Raw genomic sequence first — 16,848 nt, 5'->3', positions numbered from 1 at the left:
ATCACTCCCAAGTCTCGTTCTGTTGAAGTTCTAGCTAAGGTCTCACCATTCAAGGTGTAAGTTCTGCACGGATTTCTGCTGCCGAGGTGCATGATCTTGCATTTCTTAGCGTTGAAGCACAGCTGCTAGGTCAAGGACCAAAGCTCCAACAAATGTAGGTCCTGTGTCATACTATCGGGTGAATTGCTGTCTCTCACTATATTGCATAGTTTGGCGTCGTCAGCGAATAACGTTATCTTACCTTGAAGCTACTCGGTCCTCGGTTCATACTTTCACTTCTCACTATTGTCTGGATGTTTTCTCCAGACGGGATGGCCATTTTGGCCAGACAGTATTACAAAATTTATTCTCCTAAATTGCCAACACTCCCACCATCCCATTCTGGTTAGCTTGGAGGTCACCCATATATGAGAATAAGCTGCCTGCTTGTCCTGGGATAAAGCACAGTTACTTACCGTAACATGTGTTATCCAGGGACAGCTGGCAGCTATTCTCACAACCCACCCACCTCTCCTGGTGGGCTTCTATGCTAGCTATCTGAACTGAGGAGACGTGCCCTACGCTGGGCGGGAAGGCACACACGCATGTGTAGTGTGGTCGACTCGATACTTCTAGTTTCTACAAGCAAGTCTGCTTGCGAGGCTTCCACATCCGGGCTCCGTCGATGACGTCACCCATATGTGAGAATAGCTGCCAGCTGTCCCTGGATAACACCTATTACGGTAAGTAACTGTACTTTTTAGTAGATAGGTGTGTCATTCTGGAGTCCTGCCCTTTCAGTTATCTCCTGCGCCTGCCTGCGTCTGTCAGAAAGTTTGGATCCAATCTGAAATTTGAATGTCAGTTAGAATGTAAGGGTATGAAGAATAATTTATTTCCATAACATATTGGGGTATTATTTGAGCTCCATAAAGGTTTCTGTTTGGCATAATTGCTTTGCTGTTTTGATTGTTCAATGGCAATGTTTAGCATGTTGGTTATGGTTAGTTATGGTTTCAGAACAGAGTTGTAGTTTGGGGATATTACCCATACCACACTGATATACAATAAAGATGGTGAGTGAGGCCAATTGGAAATACTCCAAACAAACAAAAGGCTACCACTGCTCTACGCATGAAGTATAAAAAGGGGAGGAAAAGGATCTCAGAAACCTGCTTGGTGATATGAAATAAACCTCAGCCAAGTCTGACAGGTCCTTTGGAAATTTCTTAGCAAACTGTATATTTTATCTTTTCGCTTTCTTAAAATTCCTGTACTCTGTATTTTCCTCTGACTATCTGCATATTGTAACTCGCTGAATGTCCAGCTCTCTTGAATGTAAACCGCCTAGAAGTCGCAAGATTATGGCGGTATAGAAGAATAAAGTTATTATTATTATTATTCCACGTTTCTTTAATTGATCCTAGAAAAATCTCCCCATTCCTATATTTTACTTTTTAAAAATTTTATTCTTTATTATTCTTAATTCACTCTTCTTAAAACTTTCTTCATTCAATATTTTCTTTAAAATTGGAACAATAACCCAAATATCATGAACTTTACTTATCTTCAATGTTGCAGGCAGCCAAAGCCCGATGGGACCTGTTTCGCCAAAATTAATGGCTTTATCAAGGGTTCACATAAGCTGCTTCATCATGTAACCATCACTCCTTCTTTGAGCTACTTACTACATGGCAACCTTCCAGTTTTAAAGAAAAGATTGAATGAAGAAAGTTTTAAGAAGAGTGAATTAAGAAGAATAAAGAATAAAAATTTTTAAAAAGTAGAAAATAGGAAGGGCTTTTTCCTCCCTTTTTTTCACCTGATGCATAGAGTAGTGGGATGTTTTTGTTTGTTTGGAGTTTCCCGGTACCCCTCTGTATGAGTCTATTGCTTGCTTTGGTACAAACTGAAGAAGGCAACAGAGCCCTCTAGTGAAGAAGGAGGGGCTCAAAAGCTGGCGTGGATTCCTGCATGGCTTGCGAATATGGGGATATTACTTGTCTATCAAGAATGACACATTTGCTAGAAAAAATATTAGCAAGGTAAGAACCTAATCTCTTTTTGGTGTTCCTTGATCTTTTTGAGGGCTATGTTGAGTATGTCCTGTTTTGCTGAGGGCTTAAATATAGAAAGATTTTTTTAGATTTGAGGATGAGTGCTTAGTGGTTCAAGGTGGGGGTGTTAATGCAGGGCTCCACTTAGTCTTCTTTGCTATTTAATATCTATGTAACTGTAGCTAATGGGGGGGATTTAGTGCAGTCATTTCAATTGGACATTTTTTTGCTTATATAGATGAAATTGAGCTGGTGGTAAATGGGTAAGAATTCAATTATGATGATTCCTAATGAATAAATCTCTGATATGGGTTCAGAATTGGATGGAGGAAGGTGGGCTGGTAATGAAATTGGATGAAGGAATGTACGCTGATAATGAATGCTTTAAAATCTGTCTTTGTTGTAATGGTATAAACTGGGACAAGCCAAATGTTTAGACCTGTGATTGATAATGGTCCCTTTCCCTTTCAAAGAGATGATTTAGTCTTTGTGGTTATAGAACACAATGTAATGTGAAGTTCCTATTACAATCTATGGCTGGTAGAAGGATTGCAGCTTTATTTGAATGATAAAAGTTTTTAGAATAGACCTGGGATCGCCAATCTCGGTCTTTGCCCAGTCAGGTTTTTTGAATTTTCAGAATTTTCACAATGAATATACATAGAATACATATACATAGAGTATGACAGCAGAAAAGGGCCGACGGCCCAACAAGTCTGCATGAGATCTATTTGCATACAGTGAAGGTAGTACATAAAAGTAGATCTATTGCATATTAGAGAAATCTGAAAACTCAACTAGTTGCATCCCTTGAGAACTAAGGTTTGTACACCCCTGATGTAGATTGTCGTAATAAGTGCTCTGGACTGTTGAAATACCTGGAAATTTCAAGTGATTCAGAGCATAGCTGCGTGTTTCCTGACAATTGGGAGGAGAAGGATGTGTGCTCCACCATCTCTGGTAAAACTACACTGGCTCCAATTGAAAGAGAAATATAAAATTAAAGTCAGATGCTGCTGATCAAGATTTTGAGTACTCTGATATCAGTTAAATATATGATGGGTAGATGACTTCAATTCTCACTACTTTGTGCTCCATCTGTTAAAATGAGTGGCAGGCTAAAGCATTTTTAAGTGGTGGCTCCCAGTTTGTGGAATGCCCTCCCATGTCACATACAAGCTTTGGAAACCGGGAATACCCTCTCATGTGATGTATAGATATTGGATACTTTACTTTATTTAGGAAACATGTTAAAAAAAAGTATTTCCATGGCAGTGATTAGGTAGAGGAATACGACTTTTAAAAAAATGGTATGATAGTGAATGACAAGGCTTGATGACAGTATGAAGTTTTCTTGCAATTAAAGGTTTGTGACATTATAAATAAAACAGTCATGCCTTTTTTTATACTTCCAAACTACCTTGAATAATGAATGTCAAATTGGCTGTCTGTCTTTATAAATAAATTAATCCATCGTTTAGATGCTGAGTTAAGCATCTGACTCTCCTTGCTTAGTAACGGCCTAAATCTGTAAGACTACATTACATTTTAGAAATAGATAGATGGAAATATAAAATAATTTTGCATCCATATGTTTAGTTTTAATAAATCTTCATTATTTTATTCTGTCTAAAATAGCATATAGGTAATTTGAAGGAAGCTGCCAAATGGATGGATGAAGCACAGTCTTTAGATACAGCAGATAGATTCATCAATTCTAAATGTGCAAAATACATGCTGCGAGCTAATCTGGTGAAAGAAGCAGAGGAGATGTGTTCAAAGTTTACAAGGGTAACTAACTTTTTTAAAAAATCAATTGGAGCAGGACTATGGTTTTTGGCTGGAGTGGAAATTGTGAAAAAATTTTTTTTTGTTGTACTAACCTCCTCTTCTACAAAGCCGCGTTAGTGGCTGCCGCACCGTAACTGCTCCGAAGCCCATAGAGATTTAAAGGGACTGTTGCCGTATGGCAGCCGCTAGCGCGGCTTTGTAGAAGAGGGGGGTAAGTGTATTATTTCATTCCTTTCCTCTGAAAGTGCTGTTTGAAACCTCATATGGTTTTTGTATAGTGCAAAGGTCAGCTCAGCAGTGCTGTTCTCTGCTGGGTATTATTTCTGGAATCTCAAAAACTGAACTTTTTTTGCAATTGATAAGCAAGCAGACACGTGGCTGACATCCAATGGTGCTTACACTTTGGCTCTCTGACTTGAAAATTGCAACATGGAATTCAGTTCACACTTTTGTTTGTTTGTCTGAATATGGCTTTCCATTGAAATAGTAAACTCAACTTTTTCAAAGAGTATAGCCAAATTGCATTCTAGAGCCTGTATGTTTTTGGGTTATTTTTTATTGATTTGGGGAAAAATACAAAATTCAGAATAGATTTTCACAAATAACCCAGCTTGTTGGTGTTTCTTGTTGCTCTTTGTTCCTCCCCCCTTTTTTATTTTTTTGCTTTTAAGGGCTGCCTTTAAGCAGAAGCTGTTTGACATATTGAACCTGTTTGAAAGGAACTCTGCCTTAGAGTTAGCTAAACGATAACTGAGCAATACAGAGCTGCTGAAGCTTAGATAGTCCCACATATGGCAGAAAGGTTTAGGGGTCCTTTAACTAAGGTACTCTAATGCAAGTATACAGTGGGCTGCACATTGTTTAGCATGTGCTAATCATTAGTATGCTTTAGTAAAAAAAAACAAACAACCCTTTGGTTTCTCCTAAAAGGTGTGCAATTTTGTTAACTTCCTCACATGAATTCATTGGATTGGATTAGACTTATATTTGCTACACCCCATGTAATTTGTGTGCATCACTGGTGATCTGTTTTCTTTATAGATCACCTGTTTTAAGTAAGCAGACTTGGTTGAACCTATCTGCTTCTAATCCGCTTAGTTACTGTGTGATTTGCGGATATCGAGACAGAATAAAAAATTGAAAACTTTGTTTGGGATTCTCTTTAAGATGATTCAGATCTTTTACATAGCTGAGGCATGGACACAAAGACCTGTTTGCTAAGCTGCAATAACTTTTAGAATCATGTTAAAACACCCAATACAGAAAGTTCTACTCTGGATGTGGAAATGGTGAGGACTTCCTCCTGTGGTTAACATGGAGGTTGCTTTGTTGCAACTAAAAAGGAGGTTAAGCAGTGCAGTTAGCTACACCTCCAGAAGATCATTGCTGTGCTTTAACTTCACAATTACCTTCCCCAAAAATGCTGGATATGCTCCCAATAGTTAGTGTATAAGTTTTACACTTATTGTGCCTTAACTGTAACTGCTGTCACATTAGGTGCACAAGCTTAGTGCAAGTTAGTAAATAGGGCCCTTTAGTGTTTACAAGGAAAGGTGAACTGAAGAATGTAATTGTTTTGGAATAAACATGAAATAAAAGTCTTTAAATCAGAACAGGGAGGACCAAAGAATAAGATCTCTTCAGAGTCTGAGGAAACAGCCTCTGGATAAAGCAATGAGAATATTTTACAAGAAAAATAAGGTTGTTTTTTAAAGTGGTCTCAGATATGTTTATGCCTCAGAGGTTTGTGTTTTAATAGAGCACAACTGAAACTAGTCTTTGGCTTCTGTCAAAACCTAATCTGCGACTAAAATTGATCATTCAGTTTTAGCCAAAACTGAACTTGGCCCCCTGCAATACCCCCCCTCCAAACCAAGAAAGCTCCCCTCCCTAGCCTGTCCACCCTAGTTCTCTTTCCCCCCCAGCAGCAGCCACCTTTGAGCCCCCACCCTGGCAGTAGCTCCCCCCCCTCTTCTGAGCCCATTCCTCCCTCCCCCTCCAGCGGCATTCCTTTCCTAGGCCTACTTTGTCATTAGTGAGTAGTGGATGCAGGAGCCTCTCCAACTGGCTCTTATGCACTGCTGGTTCCAGTAGAAATGCCTGTCAAGATTACCACAGGCAATTGCAATGCTGGGACAAAGAAGGTCCATCAAGGTTGAAAAGGTGATGGTGAAAACTAGAAGGATGCTAGAGTGCATAGGGAGCGGTATGGCCAGTAGGAAATCTCTTTCTCTCTCTAAGAGATCCCACGTGACTATCCCAGGCTTTCTTGAATTCAGACACAGTCTCTGTCTCCACCACCTCTTCTGGGAGACTGTTCCACACATCTATCACCCTTTCTATAAAAAAGTATTTCCTTAGCTTATTGCTAAGCCTATCACCTCTTAACTTCATCCTATGCCCTCTCATTCCAGAGCTTCCTTTCAGATGGAAGAGACTTGACTCATGCACATTTGCATCACATAGGTATTTAAACGTCTATCATATCTGCCCTCTCCTGCATTTCTTCTAAAGCAGTGGTCTCAAACTTGCAGCTTGGGGGCCACATGCGGCCCACCAGGTACTATTTTGAGGCCCTTGGTATGTTTATCAAAATCACAAAAGTAAAATAAAACAGTTTCTTGATCATATGTCTCTATAGCTATAAATTACAATATTATTATTGAGACTTAGCCAAAAAGAAAGATTTATAAACTATAAAGAGTTTTACCTCATGCAAAATTGTAATTTCTTTAATAAGACACTAACTGTTTTTTCTGAGGCCCTCCAAGTACCTACAAATCCAAAATGTGGCCCTGCAAAGGGTTTGCGTTTGAGACCACTGTTCTAAAGTATACAGATTGAGGCCTTTAAGTCTGTGTCCATGCGCCTTATGATGAAGACCACGCACCATTTTAGTAGCCTTCCTCTGCACTGACGCCATCCTTTTTATATCTTTTTGAAGGTGTAGCCTCCAGAATTGTACACAATATTCTAAATGAGGTCTCACCAAAGTCTTATACAGGGTCATCAATACCTCCTTTAATGTCCATTGCAGATGGACAGACTGGATGGGCCATTTGGCCGTTATCTGCCATCATGTTTCTAAGCCCAGTATCCTGTTTCCAAGAGTGGCCAATTCAGGTCACAAGGAATAAGCAGTGGAGTTCCCCAAACCATCTTAATAATGGCTTATAAACTTCTCTTCTAAGCTAACCACCACATTCTCATGGAAGCTGTTTTGAGGTTAGAATCAGTTTCAAAATAGCTTCAGGGACCTCCCACGGCAGTTATTTCTACAGAGCAGTGGCACTGGGCAGGATTGAAGGGGGGTGGTTTCATTCCTGCCTCTGAAAAGACCACTAGAGGATTGTGTTTCTCAATTCGGTCCTGGAGTACCTTCTTGCCAGTCAGGTTTTCAAGATATCTACAATGAGTATGCATAAACTTGATTCCAGTGCCATAGATGTGTCATTCTGGACAAGCAGGTTATCTCCCCATGGCTGTGTGCCTCTGCAGAAGGAATCCATGCTGGACTTTTTCTATAACCCTCCTACTTCACTGAGGGCTCTTCTGTCCAACTACAGTTTTTTCTTTTGGCATGTGAGCCAGAAGGAGTGTTTCTGTTCTGCTCTTTTCTTTATTTTATTTGAGTTATTTTCAGATTTTCTTTGGTTATTCAGTGTTGGGAGCTTCCCTGTTTGTGGGTTCAGCTCTTCCTACGTGAAGAAGAAGCAGAGTGTCGTCTGTGCTGACAGGCTAATCCCTTGTGTTACCTGATAACCAGCCGGCAAAAGCAGTTTTGAAGCTTGGGGCAGTCATAAGAACATAATAACTGCCATCTCGGGATCAGACCTTTGGTCCATCAAGTCCGGCGATCCGCACACGCGGAGGCCCAGCCAGGTGTACACCTGGCGTAATTTTAGTCACCCATATCCCTCTATGCCTCTCGTAAAGAGATGTGCATCTAGTTTGCTTTTAAATCCTAGAACGGTGGATTCCGCAATAACCTCTTCTGGGAGAGCATTCCAGGTGTCCACCACTCATTACGTGAAGCAGAACTTCCTGATATTTGTCCTGGACTTGTCCCCCCTTAGCTTCAGTCCATGTCCTCTTGTTTGTGTCACATTGGACATTGTAAATAATTTTTTTTCCTGATCTATTTTGTCGATTCCTTTCAGTATTTTGAAAGTCTCAATCATATCCCCTCGCAGTCTCCTTTTCTCAAGTTCCATCTACTTTCTCCTCCAATATGAGTGGAGTAAGGGTTCAGTCTTCTATGTTTCCCTGGTATGTGGACATTACCAAAACTGCAGTTAAGAATCTCTTCCAAGGGAAAAATTAAATAAATAAAAAAATATAGAGAACCACTTTTAAGAAGCAAACCCCCTTTCCCTTCTGTATTCTTCTCCCCCTCTTTCCTTCCTCTTATTTTTATTTTTCAATGTAATTAGAATCTCCCCCCCCTCCTAGTTTCTCCTGTATCCAACATGTCTAAATTTTGTCCTTGTCTAGGCTACAACCTGCCCAATTTTATTTCTATTTTTTTAAATTTTATAAATTTTTAACACTGTAAACCGGCCAGATACCTGTGATGGTCGGTATACCAAATTATAAATAAACTTGAAACTTAATGCCTTAGTCATGGAGCAGTGGAATTCTCCAAAGGGGTCCCTTAAGGTTGCTAGATTTATGTCTCAGTTATATCTCATGGCACAGGAATGACAGCAACTTTTTATCCAGCCTAAAGTGGATTCTTTAATTGCACAAGTTACTAAGTGCACCTCTCTGCCAAACGAAGGTAGTATAGTGCTCAAGGATATGCAGGATCGCTGAGTGAATATGGCCCTCAAGAGACTTTTTGAGGCATTGACTTTGGGTGTCAAAGGGGCATCTGCAACATCATTTGTGACACGTGCCTGCCTTTCCAGGCTACATACTCTGGAGGGTGAGGAGCCCATACCTCAGCTCCTTTTGTGTGGGGTGAATTATGTGGTGGATGCTCTCTATGAGATTATTGACAATGGACTGGAGATTCCACCTCTAAAGCTACTCTCAGCGGACTCCCTTTTAAGGGGCAGTTGTAATTCAGAAAGGGTCTGGACGATCTTATGTCTTGTATGGTAGACCGCCGACCCAAGATTTTGCCTGATAGCAGACCCAGAATCTTTAGAGGCTCATGTCTCTCTAATTTTTGTGGCTCCAGTTGGTCTCTGCAGTATTCCAGCTCCACTTCCCAGAGATTTTCCTAGAATTACAGGCTGAGGTTTTTCTGGATCCAGACACAACCAGTCTTCAGCAACCCTTGCTGTCTCCTCCACCAAAATGTTGCAATGATTCCAGATGGGAAACGGTCCCTCTCGCAATAGGGGGCCAACTCTCGGACTTTCTTCATGCCCGGGTTCAGATTATATCTGACAGCTAGGTTCTGGAAGTCATCCAGAGCGACTGCAAGTTGGAATTCACCCGAACTCTAACAGATTGATTTGTGAACTCTCCCGTGGTGCACCAGGAAAAAGTGACCTATGTGCAAGCCACTGTTTAAAAGCTGTTAAACATTCAGGCTATAGAACCTGTACCCGGAAAGAGGTAGAGGCGCTGATAAAAGACCACATCATTGATCACCTTGATGGACACAATCTGATGAGGAAGATCTTGCTTGACGAACTTGCTGCACTTCTTTGAGGGAGTAAACAGGCAAATAGACAAGGGTGACCCGGTCGACATTGTATATTTGGATTTTCAGAAGGCGTTTGACAAGGTTCCGCATGAACGACTACTTTGAAAAATTGCAAGCCCTGGAATCGAGGGTGAAATACTCACGTGGATTAAAAACTGTCTGGCAGGTAGGAAACAGAGAGTGGGAGTGAATGGACAATACTTGGACTGGAAAAACGTCACGAATGGAGTGCCGCAGTGTTTGGTGCTTGGACCCATGCTCTTCAACATATTTATAAACGACCTGGAAATTGGTGATTAAATTTGCAGACGATACGAAGTTATTCAGAGTAGTGAAGACGCAGGGGGATTGCGAAGATCTGCAATGTGACATAAACACGCTCGAGAAATGGGCCGTGACATAGCAAATGAGGTTTAACATGGATAAAATGTAAGGTGATGCATGTCGGTAACAAAAATCTTATATACAGGATGTCCGGTGCGGTACTTGGAGAGACCACCCAGGAATGAGACTTGGGAGTACTGGTCGACAAATCGATGAAGCCAGCTGCGCAATGTACAACGGAGGCGAAAAGGGCAAATAGAATACTAGGAATGATTAAGAAGGGGATCACAAACAGATCGGAGAAGATTATCATGCCACTGTACCGGGCCATGGTACTCCCTCACCTGGCATACTGTGTCCAACACTGGTCGCTGTTCCTGAAGAAGGACACGGTACTACTCGAAAGGATCCAGAGAAGAGCAATTAAAATGGTTAAGGGGCTGGAGGAGTTGCCGTACAGTGAGAGATTAGAGAAACTGGGCCTCTAATCCCTTGAAAAGAAGAGACTGAAAGGGGACATGTTCGAAACATTCAAGATAATGAAGGGAATAGAAATAATAGATAAAGACAGGTTCACTCTCTCCAAGGTAGAGAGAATGAGAGGGCACTCTAAAGTTAAAAGGGGATAGATTCTGTACAAAAGTAAGGAAGTTCTTCACCCAGAGAGTAGTGGAAAGCTGGAACTCTCTTTGTGAGCCTATTATAGGAGAAAACACACTCCAGGGATTCAAGACAAAGTTAGACAAGTTCCTGCTAAACCGGAACGTACGCAGGTAGGGCTAGTCTTGACCTAGGGGCCGCTGCGTGAGCAGACTGCAGGGCATGATGGACCACTGGTCTGACTCAGCAACGGCAATTCTTATCTTCTTATGTTAAGACTTGGGCTTGGGCAGATACTTCATAAACTTCATCGTGCCAAAGAAAAGCTCCGACAATTGGAGACCCATTCTGGACCTTACTCATGTAAATGCAGTGTTCATGGTCCCATGTTTTCACATGGAGACGGTTCAACCTGCCAAAGCAGCAGTCTCTCCGGGAGAGTTCCTGGCCTCTGCTGGAGGCCTACTTGCATATTCAGATTATCCCAGAGCAAAGAAAGTTCCTAAGTTTTCTTGTCGTGGAGAAACATTTACAGTTCTCGGCCTTGCCCTTTGGCTTGTCCACAGCTCCCCACACATGTGATGGTGGTGATGGTAACCCACCTGTAAAGGATGGGTCTGATTCAGGCCCCTTTGTTGTACATGGTAGATCAGGTGATCTGAGTCCTAAAGGGTCTGGGTTGGATTGTGAATTGCAGTAAGAGACATTTGTTTCTGACACAGTCCCTTGAGTACCTGAGTGTCTTGTTCAACACAGCTGCAGGCTGCCTCTTTCTTCCAGAAGCACGCAAACAGATTTCGTGCCTCCTGACCAAGCCAGCTCCATCAGCAAGGGACAGTCTTCAAGTCCTAGAATCAATGGTGACCACAATAGATATGGTTTCTTGGGCAAGGGCCCACGTGCGGCCTCGCTAGCGTGCTTTACTTAAGTGTTGGTCTCCGCAGACAGACTTGTTACAGAAGTCTCTACCTTGGACACTGGAGGTCCAGACCAGTATGGATTGGTGGCTCCGCTCTTAGTTCCTTACCAAGGTGTGCCCCTTCGAATAGCATATTGGGTGGGCATAATGACAGATGTCAGTCTCCTTGGCTGGGGAGCTCATTTCAACCATCAACTGATTCAAGGACATTGGTTGCCCACTCAGAAGACGTAGTTGATCAGTCAGCTGGAACTCCAAGCTATTCAGCTGGCTTTGGTGAAACTATAGAAGACTCTGGAAGGCCAGGCAGTCCGGGTCTTCTCAGATAATGCTACAGCACTGGCCTGTGTCAATATGCAGGGGGGGCATCAGGAGTTCCCACCTGTATCTGGAAGCCCGCTTACTCTTCACCTGGGCAGAATGTCATCTGCTGACTCTCTCAGTGGCACATATAGTGGGAGTGGACAATGTCCAAACCAACTTACTCAGCAGATGGACCTTAGATCCAGGCGAGTGGATGCTGTCAGAGACAGCATTCCAAGCCATTGGTCGCCACTGGGGTCGGCCACAATCTGACCATATTGCTACAGCAAAGAACAAAAAGGCGGTCAGGTTCTTCAGTTGACGATACGAGCCCAGATCTGGACACTCTGGTCCATTCGTAGCCGCAGAGCATACTTTTGTATGTCTTTCCCCATAGTCCATGATTGACCAAATCCTTCAAAAGATTGCACGTCTTACTTGCAAGGAAACGTTTTGTGCATCGGAGCCAAAGTTAGGGCCATGCAACTTCAGTAGCCCATCTTTGTACTACTCCCATTAAGGACATCTATAAAGCAGCCACTTGGTCCTCCATCTATTCTTTTACTTCCCATTACTATCTGGAGAATCATTCTAGAAGGGATAATCAGTTTGGGCAAGCAGTTCTGCAAAATGTATTCTCTAAAGTCAACTTTCCCGCCAATCCTTTGGGTTTCACCTGGTTGATGTTAGCTACTCCTAACCATCTTCTTAGAGGTATGATCCTGGCAGCTTGGAAATCCCACATGTGAGAATATATAACTGTGTATCCTCGGAGAAAGCAAAGTTATTCACTTGTAGCAGGGATTCTCCAAGGATAACAGGTATATAATTCTCACAACCAGCCCACCTCTCTTGGTGTCTTAGCTATCTTACTGAACTGCAGGTCTCGAGAGCCAACATCATCATGAAGGCACGGGCACGTGTGCAGGCAGTCCTTAAAATTTAAAATGACAGTACACTTTTGACTGTTTGCCCGTTTCCATGGATGACATCACCCAAATGGGAGAATATATACCTAGGACTTGCTATCCTCTTAGAACATCTGCTACAGGTAAGTAACTTTGCTATCTCTTCCTTTAATTAAACAGCATCATGTTGTTAGAAATTTATGTTCTCAAGATCAGATTTTATAAGTAATTCCTCCAATATGATGTGCTAGACAAATCATTATGCAGAATTGAGTTTTATCCAATTACAGTACCACAATAAGCGGAATTCTTTGTCTGTTGTGCTGCAATTGTGTCGTGATTTGAAAAATTTTAAAAATAATTTTAAGACTTATTTACTGAAGTGTATGTTGATTAGGCTGGTCTTTAATTTTGTATTTCATGGTATTTGTCATACTGTTTGTATGTTTCATTGGTTTACCTAAATTTATGTACTGTATATGATATTGTAAACTGTGGTGAATTTTAAGATCTATAGTATATAAGAACTTTTAAACATTTATCTGTCCTGTTGGTTATGCAAAACAGGCAACAAATATTGTTTTTCATTCATTTATGGAATGTATTTAAACCCAGTGAGCTATTCAGTGTTTGTTAAATTTGTTTATATGTTGTAGAATTGTTCACATTATCTGTTGGACCTATGCTTTCTTTTGTCTCTTTTTTTTTATTACTAACAAAAACAACTAGACTTATTTAGAGTTATCAAACCCTTTAAACAAATATGTGTTCAATAAATTGGCAACTAGAGCCCCAAAAATGGTGCCTAGATTCCATTGTGGAGCAAAAGTTCAAAAAAGTGGGGTCAGAAAATATTACTGCTAAGTTGTATGACAATGCTTATAGGTGCTTCTCTGTCACTTATAAAGTGGCTGCAGCAGCTGTAATAGCATTCAGTAAATTAAATGAACGACAGGTTTGATGCCCTGTTTCTTTTTCATAGCTGTTATGGTACTATCTGCTTAGGGCACTCAGGATAATAGTCACTATGATAGCTCAACAGGGAGGTAACCTGGGCTTATCTGGGGTATTTCCTTTGTTTTTTTCAGAGATTATCAAATGGTTCTCAGGTGTTTCCTAGGTCTTCCTAGGCTTCAAACTCTCTTACTGATCTAGCAAGATGGTAACAATGGGCTTCCTACAATGGGAAGTATTCTGGTTCCTCCATTCTCTATTTAATTAATTATTACTACTTACTATACTCCTAAAACTGGTAGACCAACTTTACCCCTAAAAGCTACTTAGACCAACTTTACAGAAGAAAGAAACTCCGTTCTGGTGCAATAGATGTGTCATTCTGGACAGACGGGTAATATCCCAGTGCTCGTGAGCCATGCTGAAGGAATCCACTTCAGCTTTTGAATCCCTCCTATTTCACCTTAGGGCTCTGCTGCCCCCTTCAGTTTCATTGTTTATACTACTTAGATCGCACCAAGCTTCATAGAATGACCACTCAACTTTTCATGTCCTTTGACCCTAACAGACTAGGAGTTCCTGTTACCAAGAAAACCATCTCCATGTGGATAGTGGACTGAATCTCTTTGCATATGCTCGGGCTAGGCTGATGCTGGATGGCCGTATCACCATTCACAAAGGCCCAGTTGCACAAAGCTCCAACACTATGGTAAAAAATACCGTGGTGGGAGCAGTCAGTTCTCCAACTCATCCTCTAGCACACTATCTAGCCTAAAGTTAAGAATTTTAATTGACAACATAGCTTTGAACAGAGATTCTGCCTGTCTTATAGAGATCATTACTGGCCTGTGACTAAGTGACACAGACTTTCTGATTAGTTTTTCTGGTTAGTATTGACTTGATTTATATCTTCATCAAAATCCCAGTGGATGAAGCAATACAGGTTATAAACCAGAAGCTAGAGACATATGGACTACTGATAGAATGAGTTAACCTAGCAGCTTAAAAGACAATATTTTTTTTAGTACCATTTGCTGGCCAAGGGATATAATCCACTTCTCTTACCTGGTCTGTCAGGGCTCAAGAGAAGGAAATTAACAAGCAAGTTTAACCATATACATTGGTACCTTGGTTTACGAGTGCACCGATTTGCGAGTGTTTTGCAAGACGAGCAAAACATTCGCAAAATCGCGCCTCGGAAACCGAGCGCGCCTCGATTTGCGAGCGCCCCCCTGCGAACCGGCACCCTCCCCCCCCCGCGATCCGGCACCCCCCCCCACCGCCATCGGGCACCCCCCCCTGCTGCAACCTGAGGTCCCCCCAACCCACCCGAACCCTCTTCTTACTTTGCTGTAGCCTCCGCAGCGGCACCGGCACCAGCATGTCCTGTGCGTTGGTGCCGGTGCCTGAAGATCTGCCTCCTGTGCTGGGCCTTGAGCATGTGAGCATGCTCAAGGCCCGGCACAGGAAGCAGATCTTCAGGCACCGGCATCAATGCACAGGACATGCTGGTGCCGGTGCCGCTGCGGAGGCTACAGCAAAGTAAGAAGAGGGTTTGGGTGGGTTGGGGGGACCTCAGGTCGCGGCGGAGGGGTGCCCAATGGCATTGGGGGGGGGTGCCCGATGGCGGCGGGGGGGTGCCGGATCACGGGGGGAGGGTGCCAGTTCACGGGGAGGGGGGCCTTCGGGGGAGCAGTGCCGGTTCTCGTGGAGGGGGGGAGCAGCGCTGCTGGCCTCGGGGGTGGGTGGGAGGGGGGGAACCTATCAAAGCGAGTTTCCATTATTTCCTATGGGGAAACTCGCTTTGATAAACGAGCATTTTGGATTACGAGCATGCTCCTGGAACAGATTATGCTCGTAATCCAAGGTACCACTGTAATAGTATCAGTAACATACACATTAAAACAGCACAGTAGAATATTATATATAGTATCATAGTATAGTAACCCCTCTGAATCCATGGTTTCAGTACCCATGGATTCGGCTATTCGCAATTTAAAAACAAAACAAAACTCTGCATCGGACCTTCCCTAGACCTTACCTGGTGGTCTAGTGGTGACGCGGGGCAGGAGCAATCTTCCTATGCTTCTGCCCTGTGCAAAGCCATCAAAATGGCTGCCGTGAGTTCCCATTGTAGTCTCGAGACTACAACGGGAACTCGCAGCAGCCATTTTAATGCCGGCTCTGCATGGCCAGGAGCATAGGACGATCAATCCTGCCCTTCTGTGGTGTACCACAAGGCTCACCATGATCTCCCTCCCTGTTTAACGTATACTTAAGATCATTGGGGTAAGAGATTTGCCATCTCCCAAGTTTATACTTTCTGGCACACAGACTATATTTTCCTCTTCTGTCTAGCTAAAGAATCTTTTGATGATACATTACAATATTTAACAGGATTATTGAGTAAATGGATGCAGAAGAACTTCCTCAAACTTAAAGTGAAGACCAAGGTACTCTGGTTTGGAGACTGCAGTATCTTATCACATACAAACCATGGCTAGACTAATCTTTTGTTTAAGTTTCTTTGAAAGGGCAAGCTCACTATTGAAGGAGCTACACTGGCTGCCAATGAAAAAAAGAACTTGGTTTAAGTTTGCTTGTATGGTCCATAAGGCCATATATGGAGAGAACTCAGGGATTAATATCTGATATTAAAGTTACACGTTCATTCTATAACTTCAGAACAACAAAGTGGTTTAAGATGATCTTTTCTGCTCCCCTGCAAGTCTACTGGAAAAAAGCTATTTGAGACTACCTTCAAATTTCAGGGTCGAAACACCTGGAATAACCTACCATTACATCTGCATCAGATGTCTTCCTACTGCCATTTCAGGAAAACATTAAAGACTTATCTCTTCTCTTTGTAATTGTCATGATTGTCATTAAGTTGTAATCTAAGAATCTTACTATAATTGTACCGTAAAAGTTTAGAATCTTATTGTAAGCTGCAATGAATCCTTGTCGAAATGTGCGGGATATAAAAAAAATTATATGGTAGCTATGATAATGGCTGGAGCTCTGTAGAAGGCAGGGGCTAATTTACATAATTATGTGAATTGATAGGGAAATATTTTCCCTAGAAACAATCTTAAGAACAGAACAAGGAATAAGTGAAAGGGCTATCTTAATAAGTATTACCAGTATTTTAAGACTCACTGCCTAATGACATCAAAATTATAATCAAAGCAAATAAATAGCACAAAATAAAACTAAAATGTACTCTGCAGCCATCCCAGCTGGTAGACCTGTTTGGAAGAGATTGGCAGGGATTGCTTAAGAGTGCATCCAAACTTTTTATCATTTTAATGTATATCTATATCCATAAAATCCTTATGATATTTTAAAAGTTGT

General features: G+C 41.9%; 1 protein-coding gene across 3 annotated transcripts in view; it reads left to right on the top strand.

Moving 5' to 3' along the window:
• The window catches only part of NAA16 (N-alpha-acetyltransferase 16, NatA auxiliary subunit), a 310,852-nt gene that overhangs the window by 169,305 nt on the left and 124,699 nt on the right, over positions 1–16,848 (top strand). For all 3 annotated transcript variants that reach the window (XM_033947900.1, XM_033947902.1, XM_033947901.1), the window contains exon 12: positions 3,675–3,827. In XM_033947900.1, the coding sequence (XP_033803791.1) occupies positions 3,675–3,827 (153 nt within the window). The remainder of the gene's footprint in view (positions 1–3,674; positions 3,828–16,848) is intronic.

Source organism: Geotrypetes seraphini, chromosome 6, assembly GCF_902459505.1.
Source record: "Geotrypetes seraphini chromosome 6, aGeoSer1.1, whole genome shotgun sequence".
In the NCBI taxonomy this organism is placed as follows: Eukaryota; Metazoa; Chordata; class Amphibia; order Gymnophiona; family Dermophiidae; genus Geotrypetes; species Geotrypetes seraphini.
The sequence above is the reverse complement of the archived record's forward strand: the minus strand, read 5'-3'. Positions and strand labels throughout refer to the sequence as shown.